The 25,336-nt window shown below is 21.6% G+C and overlaps 1 protein-coding gene across 3 annotated transcripts in view; it reads right to left on the bottom strand.

The window, feature by feature from the left end:
* Positions 1-12,680, bottom strand: part of LOC117171387 — a 67,478-nt gene extending 54,798 nt beyond the window's left edge. For all 3 annotated transcript variants that reach the window (XM_033358642.1, XM_033358643.1, XM_033358641.1), the window contains exons 1-2: positions 12,495-12,680; positions 2,075-2,396 (exon numbers count right to left, since the gene is read on the bottom strand). In XM_033358642.1, the coding sequence (XP_033214533.1) occupies positions 2,075-2,396; positions 12,495-12,595 (423 nt within the window). In that variant the 5' untranslated portion in view covers positions 12,596-12,680. The remainder of the gene's footprint in view (positions 1-2,074; positions 2,397-12,494) is intronic.
* Between the last annotated feature and the right edge of the window lie 12,656 nt (positions 12,681-25,336).

Here is a 25,336-nt window from a genome sequence, read left to right as displayed (position 1 = left end):
AAGTAGTAGTTAAGTTAGACTAAGGATGGAATTGTAAATATATGTACAGGGAGCGGTGGCCCTCAAACCCGTAAAAGGGAGAGATTAAATACATACATAAATTTTAACTTAAAAATATAAATTTTAAAGAAAAAAAAAGAATTTTCTTCAACAAAGTAGTTTATTTTTTAACCAACGAAACCAAATTTTAATTAAAATGAAAACAAATTAATTTTCTGAAAAAAAAAATTTCAACATAGCAATGAGTTTTTCAATCAAAAATGGAATTTTTAAATTTTCAGTTAAAAATATTAATTTTGAACCAACAAAAAATTCAAACCTTGAAGATTAATTTTATACGAACAAAGACGACTTTTCAAGAAAATACTTTAATTTTTTTTCTAAAAATATTAATTTGCAAGCAAAAAAATAACAATTTATTGTTTAGTTAGCCAAATTAATTTTCTGCAAAAAAAACAACAAATTTTTAACAAAGTAATAAGTTTTTCAACAGCTTTCCAACAAAAAACTTAAATTTTCAACCAGAAAGACAAATTTTCATAAAATATTCAAATCAATAAAATATATATTAATTTTCAGCAAAATACATGAATTTTAAACCAAAAAAGATAGGCTTTCAATAAAAAATTGAATATTTTAGTTATCATTTAAAAATATTAATTTTGAAAAAAAAAGAATTATGAAGAAAATAGTTAATTTTTTAACCAATGTTAACCAATATTTTCTAAAAATATTAATTTTCAAACAAAAATTTAACAATTTATTGCTTAGTTAAGCAGATTAATTTTCTGTAAAAAAAAGACAACAAATTTTTAAAAAGTAATGAGTTTTCAACCAAAAATGGAATATTTAAATTTTCAGTTAAAAAAATTTATTTTGAACAAACCAAAAAAATAATTTTTAACAAGAAATTGAATATTTTAATTATCAGTTAAAAAGATTAATTTTGCAAAAAAAATTGACAACAAAATAGTTTATTTTTTAACCCAAAAGGTAAATTTCTAACCGTTAAGATTAATTTTCTACGAAAAAAGACAACATTTCAATAAAATACGTTCAATTTTTTTTCTAAAAATATTAATTTTCAAGGAAAGAAGACGATTTTCAAATATTTAAATAAAATACTTCAATTTTGTTCTAAAAATGTTAATTTTCAAGAAAAAATTTAACAATTTATTGCTTAGTTAAGCAGAGTAATTTCTTGCAAAAAACAATAAATTTTCGACAAAGTAATGAGTTTTCTACCAAAAATGGAATATTTAAATTTTCAGTTAAAAAAATTAATTTTAAACGAGCAAAAAAAATTTTAAACAAGAAACTGAATATTTTAATAATCAGTTAAAAATATTAATTTTGCAAAAAAAATTGTCAACAAAATAGTTAATTTTTTAACCCAAAAGGTAAATTTCTAACCGTTAAGATAAATTTTCTACGGAAAAGGACAACATTTAAATAAAATACGTTCAATTTTTTTGCTAAAAGTTTTAAATTTCAAGCAAAAATTGAATAATTTATTGTTTACTCAGACAGGTTAATTGTCTGCAAAAAAACAACAAATTTTTAACAAAATAGTTGTTACAAATTTATCGCTTTCCGTTTAAAATGCAATTATTTGTTTAAAAATGAACTTTTTATTAAAAACTTATCTTTCCGGGTTAAAAGTTAAACTGCTTTATCACAAATTAGTTTTATTACTTGAAGATTGATATTTTTTAAAAATTGATCACCAATTTGGTTAAAAATTCAACTATTTTGTTGAAAATTCGTTTTTTTTTTGTAATAAAAAATCGTCTTTTTGTTCTACAGCTAATCGTCTTAAATAAAAATTCAAAAAATGTATTTAAAATTGAACTACCATATTAAAAATTAATTTAATTTGTAGAAGATGGAACTCTTTAATTCAAAATTAACTATTTTTCTTAATATCCGTTTTTTTGTTAAGAGAAAGTTTAAAACCAACATTTTTTCTTTGAGGAAATAAAAAATCCAGAACAACGTGGAAAATTTATGGACTTTTCCAGGTTTCAAAGAATTTTCAGGACACTAGAAACCCCGGTTTAAAATATTTTCTTACCTTGTAATCGTCTCCATATTTGTCCATCATGGACGTGACAAAGAGAACTTGAGTTTTTGGCAATTTAAACATCCTTTCTCGAGGAGCCCTCGCGTCTTTTTCCAAATTCTCAGCCACGTGACCTTTGGGGGCACGTATTTCGGCCTCGAAATCTTCCTCGGAAAAATTGACAGTAGCCATAACTTCATTTTCAACCCTTTCCAACGCCTCGCGTTTCGAATTTGGTATTTTTAGGGCTTCATTTGGATCATAAGCGAGGCCCATATCCAACAAATTGCCTCTAATCGACTTCTTTTTTTCCCAAGCATCTTTAATTTGCTTACTAGACGATTCAAGGGAGGATCCAATAATTATTAATTTTTTATTGAATACAAAATATTATGTATTTCATAATAATATTGCTTTTAATTGTTGGGCTTACATCATTTGTTATACATATAAAAAAAGAAATATTTCATTTATTTATTTACAAAAAATTTCTGAAGAAAGCAGAATCGTGAATAAACAAATTTTTTACGAACTTGGGTCTTTGTCAAATCTTTGAGAATATTTTTAAGTCTTTGAAATCCTTGAAATTTTTCTAATTTTTATGAATTCGTTGAAACCTTTTGAAATATTTAAAATCTTGAAATTTCTGTAAAATATTCTTGAAATATTTTGAAATCCTTGATATATTTGAAAAGTTTCAGAAGTTTTTAAAAATATTTTATCAATTTTCTTCAATTTTTGTTTGTAAAAACTGTTGTGTTTGTATTGAAATTATCTTTTTATCTTATTATCTTTTCAAAATCTTTGTGAAATCTTAGTGAAATATTTTTTAATTTTTATAAAATCTTTGAAATCTTTGAAAAGTTTTTAAAATATTTTAAAATATATTTAAATATTTGTAAAATATTTCTTCAATCTTTGTTTGTGAAAACTTTTGTGTTCGTTTGTAATTCTTGGAACCTTTATTAAAATTTTAAAATCTTTTGAAATCGTTTAAATCTTTTAAAGTGTTTAAAATCATCTTTGTAATTTTTTTTTTAATATTTTGAAATATTTTGGAAATGTTTCGAAATATTTGTAACATCTTCATGCAATTTATTAAATATTTCTTGAATCTTTGTTTGAGGAAACTTTTTTGTTCCTTTGAAATACTTTAAAATTTTTAAATCTTGGTTAAATTTTCGAAATCCTTTGAAATCTTCAAAAATTCGTTGAAATCCTTGAATTCTTTGTAAGGTTTTTCTAATTATCTTTAAATATTTGTGAAATCTTTTTTCAATTATTTGCGAAATCTTCGAGAAATATTTTTAAAATCTTAAAATAAATTTTAAATCTTCGAAATCCTTGAAATTTTTGAAATCTTTATGAGAATTCGTTGAAATCTTTTTAAACGTTTACAATCTTTGTGAAATCTTGCAATTTCTGTAAAATCTTCGTGAAATATTTTGAAACCCTTGAAATATTTGTAAAGTTTTTTTTTAATATTTGCAAAATCTTTTTTCAAACTTTTTGCAATCCTTGAAATATTTTTTTAATCTTTGTTTGTGGAAACTGTTTTGTTCCCCTAAAATCTTTGAAAATTTTTTAAATCTTGGTTAAATTTTCCAAATCCTTTGAAATCTTCCTAAATTCTTCGTGAAATCTTAGTGAAATATTTTTAAACATTTAAAATTTTTTATAAAATCTTTGAAAAGTTTTTAAAACGTTTTGAAATATATTGAAATATTTATAAAATATTTCTTCAATCTTTGTTTGTGAAAACTTTTGTGTTCGTTTGAAATTCTTTAAATCTTTATTAAAATTTTTTAATCTTTTGAAATCGTTTAAATCTTTTAAAGTGTTTAAAATCATCTTTGTCAAGTTTTTTTTATATTTTGAAATATTTTTGAAATCTTTCGAAACATTTGTAAAATCTTTTTTCACTCTTTTAAAATCTTTATGCAATTTATGAAATATTTGTTAAATATTTCTTCAATCTTTATTTGTGGAAACTTTTTTGTTCCTTTGAAATACTTTAAAAATTTTAAATCTTGGTTAAATTTTCGAAATCCTTTGAAATCTTCAAAAATTCGTTGAAATCCCTGAATTCTTTGTAAAGTTTTTTTAATTATCTTGAAAACTTTGAATTTTTTTTTTATATTTTGAAATATTTATAAAATCTTTTTTCAATCTTTGGGAAACCTTAGAGAAATATTTTAAAATCTTAAAACAAATTTTAAATCTTTGAAATCCTTGAAATTTTGAAATCTTTATGAGAATTCGTTGAAATCTTTTAAACGTTTAAAATCTTCGTGAAATCTTGAAATTTCTGTAAAATCTTCGTGAAATATTTTGAAATCCTTGATAACGTTGAAAACCTTGAAATCTTTGAGAAGTTTTTTTTAAATATCTGTAAAATTTTTCTTCAGTCTTTGTTTGTGAAAACTTTTGTGTTCATTTAAAATTATTGAAACTATTGAAAACTTGGTTAAAATTTTGAAAGTTTTTTAAGTGCCTGAAATCTTTGTGAAATAATAAAATTTCTTTGCAATCTTAGTAAAATCTTTTCAAATCTTAATCAAATCTTTAAAAATTTTAGTAAAATCTTTGAAATCCTTAAAATCTTTGAAAACCTTGAAATCTCTGTAAAGTTTTTAAAAATATTTTTGAAATAGTTGTAAAATCTTTCTTCATTCTTTGTAAAATGTTAAAAACATTTTTAAATCTTTGAAAACCTTGAAATCTTTGAGAATTTTTTAAAAATATTTGTAAAATTGTTCTTAAATCTTTGTATGTGAAAACATTTGTGTTCGTTTGAAATTATTGAAACCTTGGTTACAATTTAAAAAAATATTTTAAACGTTTGAAATCTTTTGAAATCATAACATTTCATTGAAATCTTACTAAAATCTTTTCTAATCTTTGAAAAACCTTGAAATCTTTGTAAAGTTTTTTAAAAATATTTTGAAATATTTTTGAAATCTTTGTGAAATCTTAGTAGAATATTATAAAATGTTTAAAAAATTTCTAATCTTTGAAAAAATTTTAAAAATAGTTTTAAATCTTTGAAATATTTGTAAAATCTTTTTTCAATATTTGTGAAATCTTGTGGAATATTTTAAAATCTTAAAAAACTTTTAATCTTTAAAATCCTTGAAATTTTTGAAATCTTTATGAATTCGTTGATATCTTTTAAAATGTTAAAAATTTTATTAAAAGCTTTGAAATCCTTGAAATCTTTGTAAAATCTTCTGAAATTTTTAAAACATTAGTCAAATCTTTTTCAATCTTTGTGAAATTTTAACGGAATATTTTTAAATTTTAAAAACAAATTTTTTATCTTTTTTAATCTTCGCGAAATGTTTTGAAATCTTTGATATCTATGAAAACCTAGAAATCTTTGAGAAGTTTTTTTATACATTTTGAAATTTGTTCTTCAATCTTTGTTAGATCTTTTCAAATCTTTAAAAAATCTTGTAAAACCTTTGAAATCCTTGAAATCTTTAAAAACCTTGAGATCTTTGTAAAGTTTTTTTTTATATTTTGAAATATTTTTTAAATATTTCTTCAATCTTTGTATGTGGAAACTTTTTTGTTCGCTTGAAATTTTTAAAATCTTAATTAAATTTTCGAAATCCTTTAAAATCTTCATAAATTCGTTGAGATATTTTCAATTCTTTAAAATCTTTGCGAAATCTTAGTGATATATTTTGAAATTTTTGTAAAATCTTTGAAATCCTTGAATAATTTGGAAGTTTTTTTAATTATCTTGAAATCTTTAAAAAGTTTTGTTTTTATATTTTGAAATATTTGTAAAATCTTTTTTCAATCTTTGGGAAATCTTAGAAAAATATTTTTAAATCTTTAAAAAAATGTTAAATCTTTGAAATCCTTGACATTTTTGAAATCTTTATGAATTCGTTGAAATCTTTTTAAACGTTTAAAATCTTTGTAAAATCTTCAAATTTCTGTAAAATCGTCGTGGAGTATTTTGAAATCCTTGATATCTTTGAAAACCTTGAAATCTGTAAGAAGTTTTTTAAAATATTTGTAAAATCTTTTTTCAATCTTTTTCAAATCTTCGTGTATTATTTTAAAATATTTTAAAAAAATCTTTAATCTTTGAAATCCTCGAGAAGCTTTTTGAATTATCATGAAATATTTTAAATATTTGTAAAAATTTCTTCAATATTTGCTTGTGAAAACTCTTGTGTTCGTTTGAAATTTTTGAAATGATTGAAATCATTGTGAAATCTTGAAATTTCTGTGAAATCTTTTTAAATTCTTGAAATATTTTTAAAAATTTTCTGCAATCTTTTGAAATTTTTGTAAAGTTTTTTGTTATATTTTTGAAATACATGAAATTTTTGTAAAATCTTTTTTTCAATCTTTGTGAAATCTTAATGAATTATTTTTAAATCTTTCAAAAAAATTTAATCTTTGAAATCCTTGAAATTTTTGAAATTTTTATGGTAATTCGTTGGAATCTTTTGAAATATTTAAAATGTTTGTGAAATCTTGAAATTTCTGTAAAATCTTCATGATATATTTTGAAATCCTGGATATATTTAAAAACCTTGAAATCGTTGAGAAGTTTTTTGAAAAATTTGTAAAATTTGTCTTCAATCCTAGTTTGTGAAAACTTGCGTTCGTTTGAAATTATTGCAACCTTTGTTAACATTTTGAAAGTTTTTTAAGTGTCTGAAATTTTAGTGAAATCATAAAATTTCTTTGACATCTTAGTAAAATCTTTTGAAATCTTTATGTAATCCTTCAAACATTTGTAAAATATTTCTTTAATCTTTATGTGCGAAAACTTTTTTGTTCGTTTAAAATCCTTGACATTTTTGAAACCTTGGTTAAATTTTCGAAATCCTTTGAAATCTTTTAAAGTGTTTCAAAATCTTTATGAAATCTTAGTGATATATTTTTAAATCATTTAAAATTTTTGTAAAATCTTTGAAATTCTCGAACACTTTTTAAAGTTTTTTTTAATTATCTTGAAATCTTTAAAATATTTGTAAAATCTGTTTTCAATCTTCGTGAAATCTTAGTGGAATATTTTATAATCTTAAAAAATGTTTAAAAATTTTTTGAAATCCTTGAAATCTTTGAGAGGTTATTTGAATTATCGTGAAATCTTTGAAAATTTTTTGAAATATTTGTAACATCTTTTTTCAATCTTTGTGAAATCTTAGTGGAATATTTTAAAATCTCAACAAAAAATTTAAATCTTTGAAATCGTTGAAAAGTTTTTTTAATTATCTTGAAATCTTTGTAAAAATTTCTTCAATATTTGTTGTTGAAAACTTTTGTGTTCATTTGAAATTATCGAAATTATTGAAACCTTGGATAAAATTTTGAAAGTTTTTCAAGTGTAAAATCTTTGTGAAATCCTTAAATTTCTTTGAAATCTTGGAAAAATCTTTTAAAATCTGTAAACAATTGGTTTAAATCTTTGAAATCCTTGAAAACCTTGAAATCTTTGAAAAGTTTTAAAAAAATATTTCTGAATATTTTTTAAATATTTCGAAGTATTTGTAAAATCTTTTTTCAATTTTTTGAAATCTTTATGCAATCTATGAAATGTTTATAAAATATTTGTTCAATCTTTGAGGAAACTTTTTTGTTCCTTTGAAATCCTTAAAAAATGTTAAATCTTGGTTAAATTTTCGAAATCTTTTTGAAGTGTTCAAAATCTTTGTAAAATCTTAGTGATATATTTTGAGATCTTTTTAAATTTTTGTAAAATCTTTGAAATCTTTTCAAAGTCTTTTTAATTATCTTTAAATCTTTGAAAATTGTTTTAAAATATTTTGAAATATTTTGAAATAATTGTAAAATCTTTTGTGTTCGTTTGAAATTCTTAAAATCTTGATTAAAATTTTAAAATCTTTTGAAATCGTTTAATTCTTTTAAATTCTTTAAACCCAATGTGAAAATATAAAGTTTCTGTAAAATCTTTTAAAATCTTTAAACAATTTTTTTAAATCTTTGAAATGCTTGAAACCTTCGAAAATCTTGAAATCTTTTTTCAATATTTGTGATATCTTGGTGGAATATTTTTAAATCTTTAAAAAAATTTTAATCTTTGAAATCCTTAAAAAATTTTTTTTTAATTATCGTCAAATATTTAAAATATTTGTAAAAATGTCTTCACTATTTAGCTATGAAAACGTTTATATTCGTTCGAAATTTTTGAAATCGTTTAAATCTTTTGAAATGTTAAAAATCTTTGTGAAATTTAAAAATTTCTTTGAAATCTTTTTAAATCCTTGAAATTTTTGAAATCTCGGTTAAATTTTCCAAATCTTTTAAAATCTTTAGGAATTCATTAAAAGCTTTTGAAGTGTTTCAAATCTTTGTGAAATCTTAGTAATATATTCTGAAATATTAAAACTTTTGTAAAATCTTTGAGAAGTTTTTTGAATTATTGTGAAATCTTTGAAATACTTGTAAAAATTTCTTCCATATTTGTTTGAGAAAATGTTAGTGTTCGTTTGAAATTCTTAAAATCTTGATTAAAATTTTTAAATCTTTTGAAATCGTTTAAATCTTTTAAATTCTTTAAAACCTCTGTGAAAATATAAAGTTTCTGTAAAATCTTTTAAAATCATTAAACATTTTTTTTTTAATCTTTGAAATGCTTGAAATCTTCGAAAATCTTGAAATCTTTTTTCAATATTTGTGATATCTTGGTGGAATATTTTTAAATCTTTTAAAAAATGTTAATCTTTTAAATCAATGAGCATTTTTTGGAATTATCGTCAAATATTTGAAATATTTGTAATTTTTTTTCAATATTTGGTTATGAAAACGTTTATATTCGTTCGAAAATTTTGAAATCTTTTAAAGTGTTTAAAATTGTTGTGAAATCTTGAAATTTCTTTGAAATCTTTTAAAATCTTTATAAATTCATTAAAATCTTTTGAAGTATTCAAAATTTTTGTGAAATTTTAGTAATATATTCTGAAATATTAAAACTTTTGTAAAATCTTTGAGAAGTTTTTTGAATTATCGTGAAATATTTGAAATACTTGTAAAAATTCCTTCAATATTTGTTTGTGAAAATGTTAGTGTTTGTTTGAAATTATTTAAAATTTGGTTAAAATTTTGAATGTCTGAAAACTTTGTAAAATCACAAAATTTCTTTGAAATCTTAGTAAAATCTTTAAAAATTTTAGTAAAATCTTTGAAAACTTTGAACTCTTGTAAAGTTCTTTGAAATTTTTGTAAAACCTTTTTTCAATCTTTGAGAAATCTTAGTCGAATGTTTTCAAATCTTAAAAAAAATTTAATCATTAAAATCCTTGAAATCTTTGAGAAGTTTTTTGCATTTTGGTGAAATATTTGTTAAAATTTCTTCAATATTTGTTTGAGGAAACTTTTTTGTTCCTCTGAAATCCTTAAAAAATGCTAAATCTTGGTTAAATTTTCGAAATCCTTTGAAATCTTCATAAATTCGTTGAATTCTTTTAAAGTGTTCAAAATCTTTGTAAAATCTTAATGATATATTTTGAAATCTTTTTAAATTTTTGTAAAATCTTTGAAATCTTTGCAAAGTCTTTTTAATTATCTTGAAATCTTTCAAAATTGTTTTAAAATATTTTGAAGCAATTGTAAAATTTTTTAAGTTTGTTTGAAATTCTTAAAATCTTGATTAAAATTTCTGTAAAATCTTTAAACATTTTTTTAAATATTTAAAATACTTGCAATCTTTGAAAATCTTGAAATCTTTATTCAATCTTTCTGATATCTTGGTGGAATATTTTTAAATCTTTAAAAAAAATTTTAATCTTTGAAATCCTTAAACATTTTTTTTTTAATTATCGTCAAATATTTAAAATATTTGTAAAAATATCTTCATTATTTGGCTATGAAAACGTTTATATTCGTTCGAAATTTTTGAAATCGTTTAAATCTTTTGAAGTGTTTAAAATCTTTGTGAAATCTTGAAATTTCTTTGAAATCTTTTTAAATCCTTGAAATTTTTAAAATCCTTGAAATCTTTAAGAAGTTTTTTGAATATTCGTGAAATATTTGTTAAAATTTCTTCAATATTTGTTTGAGAAAATGTTAGTGGTCGTTTGAAATTATTTAAAATTTGGTTAAAATTTCGAATGTCTGAAAACTTTGTGAAATCACAAAATTTCTTTGAAATCTTAGTAAAATCTTTGAAAACCTTAAACTCTTGTAAAGTTCTTTAAAATTTTTGTAAAACCTTTTTTCAATCTTTGTGAAACCTTAGTGGAATGTTTTTAAATCTTAAAAAAAATTTAATCTTTGAAATCCTTGAAATCTTTAAGAAGTTTTTTGAATTTTCGTGAAATATTTGTTAAAATTTCTTCAATATTTATTTGTGAAAACTTTTGTGTTCATTTGAAATCCTTGAAATTTTCGAAATCCTTTAAAATCTTCATAAATTCGTTGAAAACTTTTAGTGTTCAAAATGTTTTTTGAAATCTTAGTTATATATTTTGAAACATTTTCACATTTTTCTAAAATCTTTTTTCATTCTTTGTGAAATCTTATTGAAATATTTTAAAATATTGAAACAAAAATTTTAATATTTGAAATCCTTAAACTTTTTGTAAAGTTTTTTTAATTATCGTGAAACTATTGAAACTTTGATTAAAATTTTAAAACTATTTTAAATGTTTTAAATCTTTTTGAAATCATAAACTTCCTTTAAAATCTTACTGAAATCTTTTCAAATCTTTGTGAATTTTTAGTGAAATATTTTTAAAGCTTATGAAAAATTTTAAACCTTTGAAATTTTTTAAATCCCTATGTTTTCGTTGAAATATTTTGAAATGTTTATAATCTTTGTGAAATATTTTCAAATGTTTGAAATCTTCGTGAAGTATTTTTAAATCCTTGATATCTTTGAAAACCTTGAAATCTTTGAAAAGTTTTTTGAAATATTTGTAAAAATTTTCATCAATCTTTGTTTTTGAAAACTTTTGTGTTTAGTTTGAAATTATTAAAATTATTGAAATCTTGGTTAAAATTAAAATTTTTTTTAAATGTCTGAAATCTTTGTGAAATCTTAAAATTTCTGTAAAATCTTCGAGAAATATTTGGAAATCCTTGATATCTTTGAAAACTTTAAAAAGTTTTTTTTTTTAAATTCGTAAAATTTTTCTTAAATTGTTTGCAAATACTTTTGTGTTCGTTTAAAATTAATGAAACCTTAGTTACAATTTTGAAATCCTTTTGAGTGTGTGAAATCTTTGTGAAATCATAGTAGAATATTTTGGAATCTAAAAAAAATTTTTTTAATCTTTGAAATCATTGAAATCTTGGAGATTTTTTTTGAATTATCGTGAAATCTTTGAAATATTTGTCAAAAATTTCTTCAATATTTACTTGTGAAAACTTTTGTGTTCGTTTGAAATTTTTTAAATTATTTAAATCTTGGTTAAAATTTTGAAATCTTTTTAAGTCTGAAATCTTTGTGAAATCATAAAATTTATTTGATATATCAGTAAAATCTTTTCAAATGTTTAAAAAAAATATTGTAAAATATTTGAAATCTTTGTAAAGTTTTTTTTTCTGGTATAAAAATTATTTCTCTAAACCTAGAATTTAACTATTTTATTGAAAATTCAAGTGATTAGTTTTAGAATAACTTTTTTGTTACAAATTAAAAACTTCTCTTTTATTGAAAATTAATTCTCAATTATATAATTTTTGGTAGAAAGTTTATCTTTAATCTATTTGGTTAAAATTTTATTTCTTTGGTTGAAAACTAGACTTTTTTATTGAAAAAATTAATTTTTTTGCTCAAAATTTAAATTTTTTGTTAAAAAATTCAATCTCTGTAGAGAAGATTTGTTTTTTGGCGTCAGGTTTCAACAAATTTGATGAAATTTTATTATTAAATTTACTGAAAATTCTTTTCTTCTTCAAAATTGGTCTGTTCGGTTTTAAAATTTATATTTTGTAAAATAAAGTATAATTTCTTTTGGCTTCAATATCAATTACACTTTTTTGTTGAAAATTTCAGTATTTTGTTAAAAATTCATCTTTTATGGCAGCAGTATTTTTTTAAATAGATAAATAAATTTGAAACTGATTTTATATTTTTTAATTCTAGTCTCGAATATAGGTTATGTTTGCAATTTCATAAATTATGATAAAAACGTACATAAGATATCTAGCGTCCACCTAAATGAACTTTTAGAAAATTTGACCTAAAAATTGTTTAAACCTCAAGTTTACATTCTTTTGTTCGACTAATTTCGAGTAGAATTCGATTCTTTTAAGAAAATCATTATTTTGGGGTTATGTTTCTTGCTCCTTTTAAAATTTATTATTGTTTCCACTCAATTTCACTCAAATATTTAAATCACATAAATAAATAGATTTTGTATAAACTTTCAACGAGATACCCTAAATGCTAATACGCGAATAAACAAATTAAAAGTCAATAATAATGAAAATTAATTACCATCCAATCGCAGGCACTTTTTCCAACTTATTTCGTAATCTTTTGCGATTTACATTCGCCTGGAACCTCTTCCTGCGTTTCACTTTTCGTATTTTTGTCATTATTTAACAAGAAATGCTTTAAAACCTTGAAAAATAAAACTCTACGTGCACGTGTTTTATTCCAAAACGCCGAATACCCAAAAACACAGCGCCATATTTAAAACCCCTAGCGCCCTTTATACCGGGAAATCCAAATTTGCTTTTAGCATACATTTTTAGATAATAAAAGTACATTCTGATTTAAAAACAAACCTTCTTCGAAAAAATTTGTCTTTAAAAGCATACCTAATTTAGACTTTCTTATAGAATTTCAGATACTTTCGTTGTCAGCAAAATGAGAAAATCGTTTAATAAATATTAAGTTCTGAAAGTGTACTGCGCTTGCGTCGAATCGGATATCTCATTAGCTGTGAATTGCGCGTTTTTTCGAAATTATTGAATGTGTAGATTAATTTTTTATATTTTAATAAAAATAAGTCATGGTAGAATTATTGACACTGATTTTGGGATCACAAAATAGTCTTTTAAAGTAAAAGAAAAATTATTCGATTTTATTCTTTATAAATAAATTATTGATTTTTAATTCGAAAGAAGGAATGCCTTTTTATTACATGTAATAAAAAATTTATAGGAGTTACGTTAAATGGGGATAATGCAATATGTCTAAACGCTGAGGATCAATTATTTATTTAATTATTTTATTAATTACTTATTTACTTATTTTATTTTTTCAATAACTCAGAAAACATTTATTTTTCACTGTAAATGTATGTTAATATTATTATTTTATTTTTTAAAAGCTATTCTGTTAAATAATAAATAAATCTTATTTAGTTCATGATTTTTTAATTTAATTGAACAGATTTTGAGAAATAAAAAAATTTTTCTCGATTGATAAAATTTCAAATTTTTTCCATAATTTATTAAAAAAAAAAAGTAGTCTGGAAGATTTTAAGGCAATTTTCTCTAATTTTGCAGGATTTATTAAGAGTTCTAAGAAAAATTCGAAATATTTCAAAGGAGAAGATTTTGAAATAAAATTTAGAAGCTTTTTTTATGGATTTCGAATGGTTTTAAGGCAATAAAAAACTGTTCTTAAACATCCTGTGAAATTTAAAAATGATTTTTTATCTATAGTTTAAATAATCATTTTTAGGGAGTATTTGAAAGGAGCCCAACAAAATTTGTATGTATTAATAAGAATTGAGCAATCATGAAATTTTAACGAGTTGAATTACAAAAAATGTAATTTCTACTTTAAAAAGTCTTCAGTTTCAAAATATATAAATCTTTTAATTTTTCAATATTTCTAACTCAAAATTAAGTCAAGTAAAAAATGATAATTAAAGCGTGGATTTATACATTTTTAAATCTTTCAACTACACAATTTGAAAAAGTTAAAAACTTTCAAGTTTTCTGGTTATTTACATTTTATTGAAAATTAATAATTGACGATAATTAAAAATTAAATTAATAATAATTCTTTAAATAATTGAACGTTTTGTACAAAAAAATGTTGAGCTTTAATTTCAAAAGTTAGAATTAAAAAAAGTTTCACATTGAGTTTTTGCTTTGAAGTTCACTTTTAATTACTGGAAAAAAGTTAAATTCTAAACTAAAATACTACATTCTCATCAAACATGATTAATTTTTTACCCAAATTGTTGAATTTTCCACATATAAGGAAAACTTGGGATCGTGAAATTTTCAGTCTATGAAACTAATTTTTAAAAAGAAATGAATTTTCAATTATTTGAACGAACAAGATTAATTTTCTTCCAAAAATACGAATTTAATTTTAAATACTTTATTGTCAAATATTTGAATTTTTAGCTTTTAATTGAAAAGTTTTAACCAAAAATATTAATATTTAATCAAAAAGTACATTTATGAGCAACTGTGGAATTTTGTAACACAAACAAATGAATTTTCAAAGAAAGATTTAATATTTAAATTAAAAAAATATTACATTTTTTGTCAAGTTCAGTTGAATTCAATCAACTATATATTCACAAAATGGATCAACTTTCAACCAAGAAGACTAATTTTCAACCAGAAAATATAAATTTATAAAAAAAATAGAGTAGTTATAGTTTCGGTGGAAAAAAATTAATTTTCAACAAAAGAAATTAATATTTCACAAAATTGTTAAATTTTCAACTCAATAGGTAAATTTTCAACTAAAATAATGAATCATAAACTTTTTGTAAAGTTGAATATATAAGAAGATTTATTTATACTTGTTGAAATTAAAAATCTTAAATTTTCAATCTATAAAATTGAGTATTTTTCCTAAATCTTCAAAATTAAAGAATTTTCAATTGTAAATCTTCAAAATTAAACTATTAGAATAAAAATAAAATATTAATAAACTGTAGATTTGATGACTTACATTTCAAATTTCTTCAATGTGGAATATTAAAATTGGAAAACTTCTGGTATATTTTAAGAACTTTTATATTACCATTGAAATTTAAATAATAATAAAAGCATTATTTTCATTCATTTCTATTATACACATTAAATTTTAATGATTTTTTAGTCGAAAATATTCGAAATTAATGAATTTGCTATTGAATTTAAAATGCTTGCAATTAAAGAACTAAAGAGATTTTAATTTTTGAAATTGACAATATAAAAAAATTCAAGTTTTAAGTTTTACACTTAAAAGTTTTTTTTTCAATTATACATATATTTGCAAAATCCAAAAATTTTCAATTGTATCTCTTTAAAATTAAAGAACTGAAGAGATTTTAATTTTGAAAATTTATATTGAAAAATTACTTAGGTTTTAATTTTCGGAATTAATAATGATGTAGTTTTGGTGATTCAGATTTGAAATTTCTTCAATTTGAAAGATTTAGAATTTAAAACTCTTTTTAAAAAATTTATATTATTCATCTTTAAAATTGAATAAATATTCCAAATTAAAGAATGTTTAATTATAAATCTTAAAAATCGAACTATAAAAAGAAAATGTTTAAATTATATACTTTTAAAATATAAATCTTTAAAATTGAATAACTTTCAATTTAACATATATTTACGAAATTCCAGAATTTATCAATAATATCTCTTCAAGCTTGCAGAACTTTAAATTGTAACTCTTTAAAATTACAAAATTAAAAAGATTTTAATTTTAAAGAATTACAATAAATATTTGTAATTTTTTCAATTTGGAATTGAAAACTCGTTTGAAAAACGAATAATTTTCATTTAGTCGTCTTTAAAATTGAATAAATTTTCATTTTACATCGCCAAAGAAACAATTCTAAGTCATTAAATAATTTTTATTTCCTTTTGTGTATTTATAAGTCAAAGTTAATTTTTTGCAATTACAATTTTATATAACTGTTACTTAAATTGAAAATGTGGCAATTTTTTTTTTAGTTTTCACTCTTAATAATTATTGTTTCAAGAATGAACAAATTTCTGCTTTGGTTCAACTTCGAGTCTTCAAAGTATTTCGACCTACAAAAACTGGAACTGACGCTCTAGTTTCGGTTTCGAGCTTTTTGCCCGGCTCGACGTAACGGTTATGTAACCGACTTTTATTGATCGAGTTAAAAATCCGCAGAGGAAAAGACTAATACGGCCTAGATCGGGATTTTATAAAAATATTCCAGTCTAATTTTAAAGTAAGTCGAAAAACAAAATTTGTTGAATAAAAAATGTATATGTTGTTTTATAACTATATGAAATTAAAAAAGTTATAAAAATTAACCTGAGTGTTTATTTAAACTTTTAATAATTAGTCTATACATTTTTAAATTTTTTAGTTAATTATAGAATAAGAACCAATTAAAGAATCTATTAAGGAAATGTGTCTATTTTCGTTGAATTTCAATTACATTTTTGGTTTGAAATTCCTCTTTTACTGTTAAACATTATTTTATTTGGTTGAAATTTTATTTAGTTTGTTGAATAGTTAACTTTTTTTAGCATTAAGTTTTGAGTTAAAAATCCATGTTTTTTTATGTATGGAGTCGATTAAAAGTTATTATTATTTTTTATTTAAAGTCTCTTATTATATTTTTAATTAAAATATCATCTTTTGCGGTTAAATGTTTTTTAATTCTGTTGACATTTTTTTTTAATAATGAAATTCTTTCTGAACATTCAGTTTCTTCGTTAAAAATTCATCGTTTTGGTTGAAAATTTATTTATTATGTAAAATCATTAACTTTTTCTAACACAAATTTTCTTTAATAAAAAGTCATCTTTTTAGTTAAAAATTCAATCATTTGGTTGAAATTTGTTATTATTTTTTTTATTCAGAGTATATTATTAAATTTTTAATTGAAAATTCATCTTTTGCAGTTAAACAATTTTTAATTAGTTAAAAATCTATTTAGCTTGTTAAATAATTAACTTTTTTAACAGTAATTTTTTTGTTAAAAATACTGTTTTTTGTTAAAAGTTCATTTGTTTTGTGAAAGTTTTTTTTTAGTATATTATCATATTTTTGGTTGAAAATGTATCTTTTATGGTTAAACATTTTTTAAATTGGTTAAAAATTTATATATTTTGTTAAATAATGAACTTTTTTTGAACATACATTTGTTTCGTTAAAAAATCGTTTTTTTTTCTTAAAAATTAATTAGTTTGGTTAAAAATTCTTAATTTGTTACTAAGTCTATTATAATATTTTTTATTGAAAATTCATCTTTTGTAGTTAAATCTTTTTGATTTGGTTAACGTATTTGTTAAATAATTAACTTTTTAACATTGATTTTTAGTTAAAAATTCATGTTTTAGTTTAAAAATTCATTTTTTGGTTGAATGTTATTATTATTTTTCATTTAAAGTCCATTATTATATTTTTATTTAAAAATTCATCTTTTGTGGTCAAATTTTTTTTAATTTGCTTAGAAATTTATTAAGTTTGTTATACAAGTAACATTTTTTATTATTTTTGGTTCAAAATTAATTTGTTTGGTTGAAATTTTTTTAAAAGTCTATTATTATATTTTTATTTTAAAAATCATATTTTGTGTTTAAGAATTTTTTAATTTATTAAAGAATTTATTTCATCTTTTTTTAACAATAATTTCTTTTGTAAAAATTCTTCTTATAGGTTAAAAAGACATTTGCTTGGCTGAAAGTGATTATTTTTGTTCTAATCTATTAGTATTTTTTTGGTTGAAAATTCATCTTTAACGGTAAAAGATTTTAAAAATTAGTTAAATTTTTTTTTAATAACTCACTTTTTTATCAATTATTATCTTCGTTAAAAATTCAGTTGTTATTATATTTTTAATTTTTAAATTCATCTTTTTCGGTAAAAATTTTTTAATTTCGTTAAATATTGATTTAGTTTGTTAAATAATTAACTTTTTTTGGACATTCATTTTTTTCGTTACAAATTCATCTTTTTGGTTAAAAATTCCTTTGTTTGGTTAAAATGAATTATTATTTTTCTTTTTTTTTAGTATATTATTATACTTTCGGTTGAAAATTCATCTTCTGGGATAAAACATTTTTATTTTTGGTTAAAAATTTATTTAGCTTGTTAAATAATTTACTTCTTTTTTAACATTCATTTTCTTCGTTAAAAATTCATCTTTTGCGGTGAAACATATTTTAATTAAATTAAAATTTTATCTAGTTTCTTAATTAATTTTCTTTCTTTTTTTAACATTTTTTTTTAATTCATTTGTTTCGTTGAAAGTTATTCTTTTCTCTTTTTTGTAAATCTATTATTATATTTTGGGTTGAAAATTCATCTTTTGTGATTAAACACTTTTTCGTTTAATAAAAATTTTATTTATTTGGTCGAAATTTAATTAATTTGGTAGAAATTTCAATTTTTTGGTAATGAATGAACTTTTTTGTTAAAAATTAACATTTTAGTGTTATGGAATTTTTAATGTTGGTAGGAAATTAGTATTCTTGGCTTAAAAATTCAACGTTTTGGATGCAATTTTTTTCTTTGTAGACTGAGAAATATTTCTTGTTCGGAAATTTTAACTAATTGATTAAAATATAAAAATTTGCTCGAACACTTATATTTTTTGGTTGAATTCTACTATTTCATTTCTGATTTGTAAATTCATGTTTTTTTAGTTTAAATTTCAACTAATATAATACAAAATTAATGTATTTCATTAAAAAGAGTTTTCTTTTGGGAGGAAATTAGTTTTTTTTTCTGAAAATTTAACTGCTTGGTTGAACGTTAAACTAATTTGTTGAAAATTCAGTTTCCTGGTTGGACATTGTTCATTTAAATTAAAAATGGTTTGTTCAAAAATGTAACTATCTTCTTGAAAATCCGCTTTTAAGATTAAAGATGAACTTTTTTAACTAAAAATTTGACTATTTCCATTTCAGTGAAACTTAAAATAATTTGTTGAAAGTTCATTTTTCTGTTAGTGATTAAATTCTTTGGTTAAAAACGATTTTTTGGCAAAGAATTACTTTTTAATGCCACATGTATCTATTCCATTTTTTGTTGGAAACTAATATTCATAAAAGTTGAAAATTCAACTATTTGATTACAAAATCATTAATTTTGTTAAAAACTCGTATTTTTTAATAAAAAATTAATTTTCTTCTTCAAAACTTAGTAGCTTCTATCGAAAATTTAACTTTTTGGTTAAAAATGAATCTGTTTTTCAGGAAATTTAACAATTTTCTTAAAAATTAATTTGTTTAGTTAAAAATCCAACTGCTTGGTTGAAAGTTGAACTACTTTGTTAAAAAATTTAGTAGTCTGAATGAAGATTATATATTTAATCAGAAACTTTTCTTTTGTATACAACTTATTTGTGGAAAATTCTTTTTTTTTCTGATAAAAATTAATTTTTTCACTTAACATTTAATTTTGTTGTTGAAAATGTCTTTTTCATGATTGGCAATTGGACTACTTTTTTGAAATTTCGTTGTTTTTACTTCATAAATTGATTTTTTAAATTAAAAATTAATTTTCAATTTTTATTTGAAAAATGCATTTAACTGAAAATAGCGCTGAATAGAGGGAGGATTTTTCCAATTCAAAAAAAAATATTTTGAAAAAGAAAACAAAAAACAAGTTTGTTAACAAATTTGAAAAGGATATCGTAGGCCTTTAAAGGTTCTATATTTTTAATATTTGAAAAAATTTTCCTCCTATCAACAAGACAAAAAATATATTCTGCAAATTGATGTACCTGCGTTGTGAGATAATAAGATTTCATAGAAGGTTCTTCAATATTTCATTCGGCGAGACTCGAAGACAGTGAAACTCTTCAATAGCCCTCCCTTTTATAGCCCTTCCGAGAATTTACGCCGCGCCGCAGGTAGGTGTAACAGGATCTGCGCGGGGTGCACGGGGCCTGCGGTCGTCACTCAGGCGAGAACTCAGGCGTGAACAAAAAAAGCGGAGCGGGCTATAATGAGTTAGTTCCCACCCACCGTCAGCCTCAAAATCGGCGCTATAGAAGAGTATCATTGTATTTGGTTTAAAATTGATATATTTGGTTGAGAAGTCATTCTTTCATAGAAAATTAATCTTCGGCGTTGAAAATTCATCTTTTTGACTGCGAATTTAACTATTTGGTTCAAAGTTAAACCTAGGGGTTAAAAATTCATTTTTTGATTGGGAATGCATAATTTAAGTTGAAAACTTATCTCCTTGGTTAAATTTTTTTTTCGGTAAAGAATTACTTTTTTTTAATTCACTAGACTGCCGTGGGCGCGCGCCAGCGCGTGCTTACTTTTGTGTTCATTTTTATCATTTACCTAAGTTTCGAATAACTATTTATTTGTCCAAATCTTTTGCCGCTCAAAATTCCGCTGAAACTAAATTTTAATCTTTATTTAATTGAATATTTTTTAAAAAGTATTCAGCTAATAATTGATTATTTCATAATGTGAGAAGCTTTTTACTATAATTTTCATTGAAGCATTCAAATATTTTTTACTTAATAACTTTTTTCAAATTTGAATTTTCATTCCTTAAAATTTGATGTATTAATAACATTTGAAACTAATTTCAGGAATCTTAAGTTTTTATAGAATTAATTAATAGTTAGTTAATTACTTCACAACATAAAAAACATTAAACAATCATTTTTATTGAATCATTCTAATAATTTTACAGTATATTTTCTTTAATTTCGAAACGATATTTCTCTATATTTAATATATTAATAACCTTGAAAATTTATTTTAAAAAAATTTAACTTATTTACTAATAATTTTGAAAATTGAATTTAGATACTCATTTCACTTCGTAAGCATCAGGAAAGTTATATAATTGTAATGGAGGAATTCTAATTAAAAAATAAACTTTTATTGTAAAAAGTAATAGCTAATATTGGATTACAAAATCTGAAAGTAAATAATTTATAATAGTTAATTTAAAACATCTGAAATTAGAGGGAGGGAAAGAGTGGTCAAGCGAGAGGTAGAGCGGGGAAGTGATAGGTGGGGCAATGTGGAGAAGTGAGGGAAAGTATCCCCGCTTCGCATCCCTTACCCCCTCTTATTACCCCTATTCACTATCACTTCCCCTTCCCGAAAAAAAATTTCCGTAAGATTAACCAATTTTCCAGATTTTTTAAAGGAAATATTTTGAAGATTTCTTAAAAAGATATAAAATGAAAAGTTAAAAAAAATAATAATAAAGGAAGAAATCCTCTTTTTTTACTGAAAAATGAAAAATTTCATCCTTCTTTTAATATTTATGTTTCGAGTTGTAAATTTAACTATTTGATTAAAAATTCATGTATTTTGTTACAAATTTATCTTTTTTGATAGAAAATGTTATTTAATTTTTTGAAAATTTAACTATTGATTTAAAAGTTGAACTGCTTTGTGAACAATTGATTTTTCAATGCGATCGTTTCTTTGAATGAATTACTTTTTCTTTGATTCAACATTTTTTTTCTTCTCAGTATAGAAATGTTATTTTTTTACTGAATATTCAACAATTTTCCTTGCATTGTAAATTTATATTTTTTAGTTGAAAATTTAACTTTTTTATGGAAAGTTGACCTTTTTGTTTAAAAATCCAACTTTTTAGTTGAAAATTGAATTATTTTGTTAAAATTAATGCAATGTGTTGAAAATTCATCTTTTGAGTAGAAAATTAATCTTTTTGCTTAAAAATTTAACTATTTCGTTGAAAATTATTGTGATTTGTTAGACAATTTCTCTTTTGGTAAGAAAATTATCTTCTTGGACGGAAATTTCACTATTTAGTCAAAATTGAATCTAATATGCTGAAAATTCGTCTTTTGGGTAGAAAATTAATCTTCGTGGATTAAAATTCAATTTGCTGCAAACACCTGTTTAAAAAAAACAAGAATTCAACGACTAAATTTGGAACACAACGAACAAAAAAAAAGCAAAAAAATTCTTATTGTAATCTGAAAAAATAAAATAAAATAAAAAATAAAATAATTTTTGAAAAAAATAAAAAACGAGGAATGAAAAATTGGTATGTGGTTAGCTGCCTTCTTATTTTTCTTTTCTCTTTTTTAATTTTGTCCGAAAATTATTTTTTTTATTTATTTTTTTTTCAGATCGCAATACGATTTTTTCTTCCTTTTTTTTGTTCGTTGTGGTTCAAATTTGGTCATTAGATTCTTGTTTTTTTTAACAGGCGTTTGCATCAATTTGATTATTGGACGTTAAATGGGATTTTTAATTTGGATTTTAATTAAGTTAAATTTCTTAAATTTAAAAATTCAACTATGTGGCAGAAAATTCATATAATTGTTTGATAATTCGTCTTTTTGTTAGACATTTATCTTCTTTGGTTTTTGAAAATCAACTACTGGGTTAAAAAATAATGTATCTTGGTTAGAAGTAATCTGTTTGGGCAGAAAGTTAATATTCTGCATTGAAAATTCAACCGTTTGTTTAGTAAATTAACTGTTTTTTTAGGAAGCTCATCCTTTTGTTAAAAAATCTAACTTTTTGCATAAAAATGAATCTTAGCAGATTGATGATTTGAACATTTCATTTAAAATTCGTTCTTTAGGTTACAAATTCTTCTTTTTTTAAATTTAAATTTAGTTTTTCTTTCACTGAAAATTTAATGAAATTCTCTTCTATTACAAATTGATCTATTTTTGTTGACAATTTAACTACTGGTTTGAAAAATCATGTATCTTGTTAAAAATTAAAATTTTCTAGTAAAAAAATTATCTTTCTGTTTAAAAATGTTTTCCTTTTTTCTGAGAGTTGAGATATTTTGGTAAAAATTTAAGCAATTTTGGTTGAAAACTATTTTTTTTTGCTTAATATCAATTTTTTATTTGGAAATTTTATCTATTCCATTTCGTACTTTTAAATTGATCTTTTTAGGTAGACAATTTATTTACAAATTTTGTATACAAAATTAATCTTTATGTGTAGAAATTCCACTATTTGGTAAAAAATTTATCCATTCTGTTAAAAATTTATCTTTTAGTTAGAAAATTATCTTCCTGGATGGAAATTCAAATATTTGGTTAATTTTTTTTTTAATGAATATAAAAGTAATTTTCTTTTAAGAAAATTCAAATACTTGGTTAGAAATTCATTTTTCAGTGCGATCGTTTTTTTTTTAAATTCACCTATATAGTTGAAAATTGATGTATTTTACTAGAAATTTATATTTTTTGGCGGAAAGTTTAATTTTATTTTTTGAAAATTCAATTTTTTTATAAAGTTGAACTACTCTGTTAAAAATTATTTTTCAGTGTTAAATCCGTTTTTTTGAATGAAGTGAATTTTCTTTGGTTCCAGATTTTTTTTCTCTCATTGCAGTAATGAAAATTGAAAGAGAACAGGATATTTGAGGGTGGCCTAGGGCGTTTCAGAGACCTACATTCGATTCTGTCCAGCAGAAAAGAGAAAAGAAGATTTTGGTGCAGATTCTTTTTTTTTTTTATTTAAAATTTATTTTTTCACTGAAATTATAACTATTTTACTTGTATTGCAAGTTTATCTTTTTTAGTTGAAAATTTAATTTTCCTTTTTTGAAAATTCACTATTTGGTTAAAAGTTAAACTACTTTGTTAAGAATTTATTTTTTAGTGTGATCTTTTCTGTGCATAAAGTAATTTTTTTATTAAAGCTTTTTTCTTCTCAGTGAAAGAATGAAAATTGAAAAAGGGCGTGAAATATGAGGGTAGCCTAGGGCGGCCTGAGACCTAAATCCGGTTCTGAGCCGCAGAAAGGTGAAGAGAAGATTGTATAGGGGATTCTTTTTTTTATTATTGAAATTTCATTTTTTTACTAAAAATTTAATAATTTTTCTTGTCTTTTTTTTTTGTAGAAAACTAAATTTTTTGAAACTTCAGCTACTCGTTTAAAAGATTAACTACTTTGAAAAATTCATTTATCAGTACGATCGTTTATTTAAATGAAGTCTATTTTCTTTTAATCAAGATTTTTTGTTTTTAGTGTAATAATAAAAAATGAAAAAAGTCGGGAGGTTTGAGGGAGTACCTAAGCCCATTCTGTCCAGAGAAGGTTTGATTGAAAATTTTTTTTTATTGAAAGTTAATTTTTTTTAATGATAATTTAACTTTTTTCTTTTATTATAAGTTTTTTTCAGTCTAAAAATGAACTATTTGATTGAAAAATTATCTATTGGGCTGAAAATTCAACTATTTGGTGCAAAATTGACGTATTTGGTTAGAAAATCGTCTTTTCTGGTAAAAAAGTAATTCTTTTTTGTTGAAAATTCAATTATTTTGTTCAAATTGCTGCAATTTATTGAAAATTCGTCTTTTGAGTAGAAAATTAATCATCTTGGTTACAAATTCAATTATTTGTTTGAAACTTGATGTCTTTTGTTAAAACTTGATCTTTTTTGGTAGGAAATTTGATTTTCTTGGTTAAAAATTCAGTTTAAGTTAATCTGCTCTGTTACAAATTCATTTTACAGTAGAAAATTTTTGTAAATCAAGTGACTTTTTAGTTTGTTTAAATAATTAAAATTTTAACATTTATTTTTAACTAAAAAATTGATCTATTTTATTAAAATCATATTTATTTCGTTGAAAGTTGTTATTATTATTTTTTAAGACTATTGCTATATTGTTTATTGGAAATTAATATTTGGAGGTTAGGCATTTTTCAATTTGTTTAAAAATTTGTTTACTTTGTTAAATAAATAACTGTTTTAGAAAATTCATTTTCTTTTATTGTAAAGAATTTTTATATGGGCATCTCATACATTTTTTTAAAAAACCAGTAAAAATTACACAGGACAATTCATTTTGTTAGTTGCGAATTCATCTTTTTGCTTAAAAATTCATTTGTTTGATTGAAAGTTATCGTTATTCATTATTTAAAGTCTATTATTGTATTTTTGGTGGAAAATTTATATTTTGCGGTAAAACATTTTTTAATTTGGTTAAAAATTTATTTACGTTGTTAAATAATTAACCTTTTTTAGCATTTATTTTCGACGGTAAAAATCAATGTTTTTTGGTTGCAAATTCATTCGCTTCGTAAAAAGTTATAATTATTATATTTGATTTAATGTCTATTATTATATTTTTGGTTGGAAATTCCTCTTTTTTGTGTGTAAATATTTTTTAGTTCAGTTAAAAATGTATTTAGTTTTGTTAAATAATGACCTATTTTAACATTTATTTTCTACGTTAAAAAGTAATTTGATTAGAAAAAGATGATTATTATTTATGTAAAGTCTACTATTATAGATTTTGTTGGAAATTCCTCTTTTGCGGTAAAACATTTAGAAAAGGGCGGAAAATTTGAGGGTGTCCTAGAACGATTGTATTTGTATTGAAAGTGCATTTTTTTTAACTAAAAATTTAACTATTTTTCTTATATTTTAAGTTTATCTTTTTTAATTGA

The sequence above is a fragment of the Belonocnema kinseyi genome, chromosome 4 (genome assembly GCF_010883055.1).
Source record: "Belonocnema kinseyi isolate 2016_QV_RU_SX_M_011 chromosome 4, B_treatae_v1, whole genome shotgun sequence".
Lineage (NCBI taxonomy): Eukaryota > Metazoa > Arthropoda > Insecta > Hymenoptera > Cynipidae > Belonocnema > Belonocnema kinseyi.
Note: the sequence above shows the minus strand (reverse complement) of the source record. Positions and strands in the feature narration are given on the sequence as shown.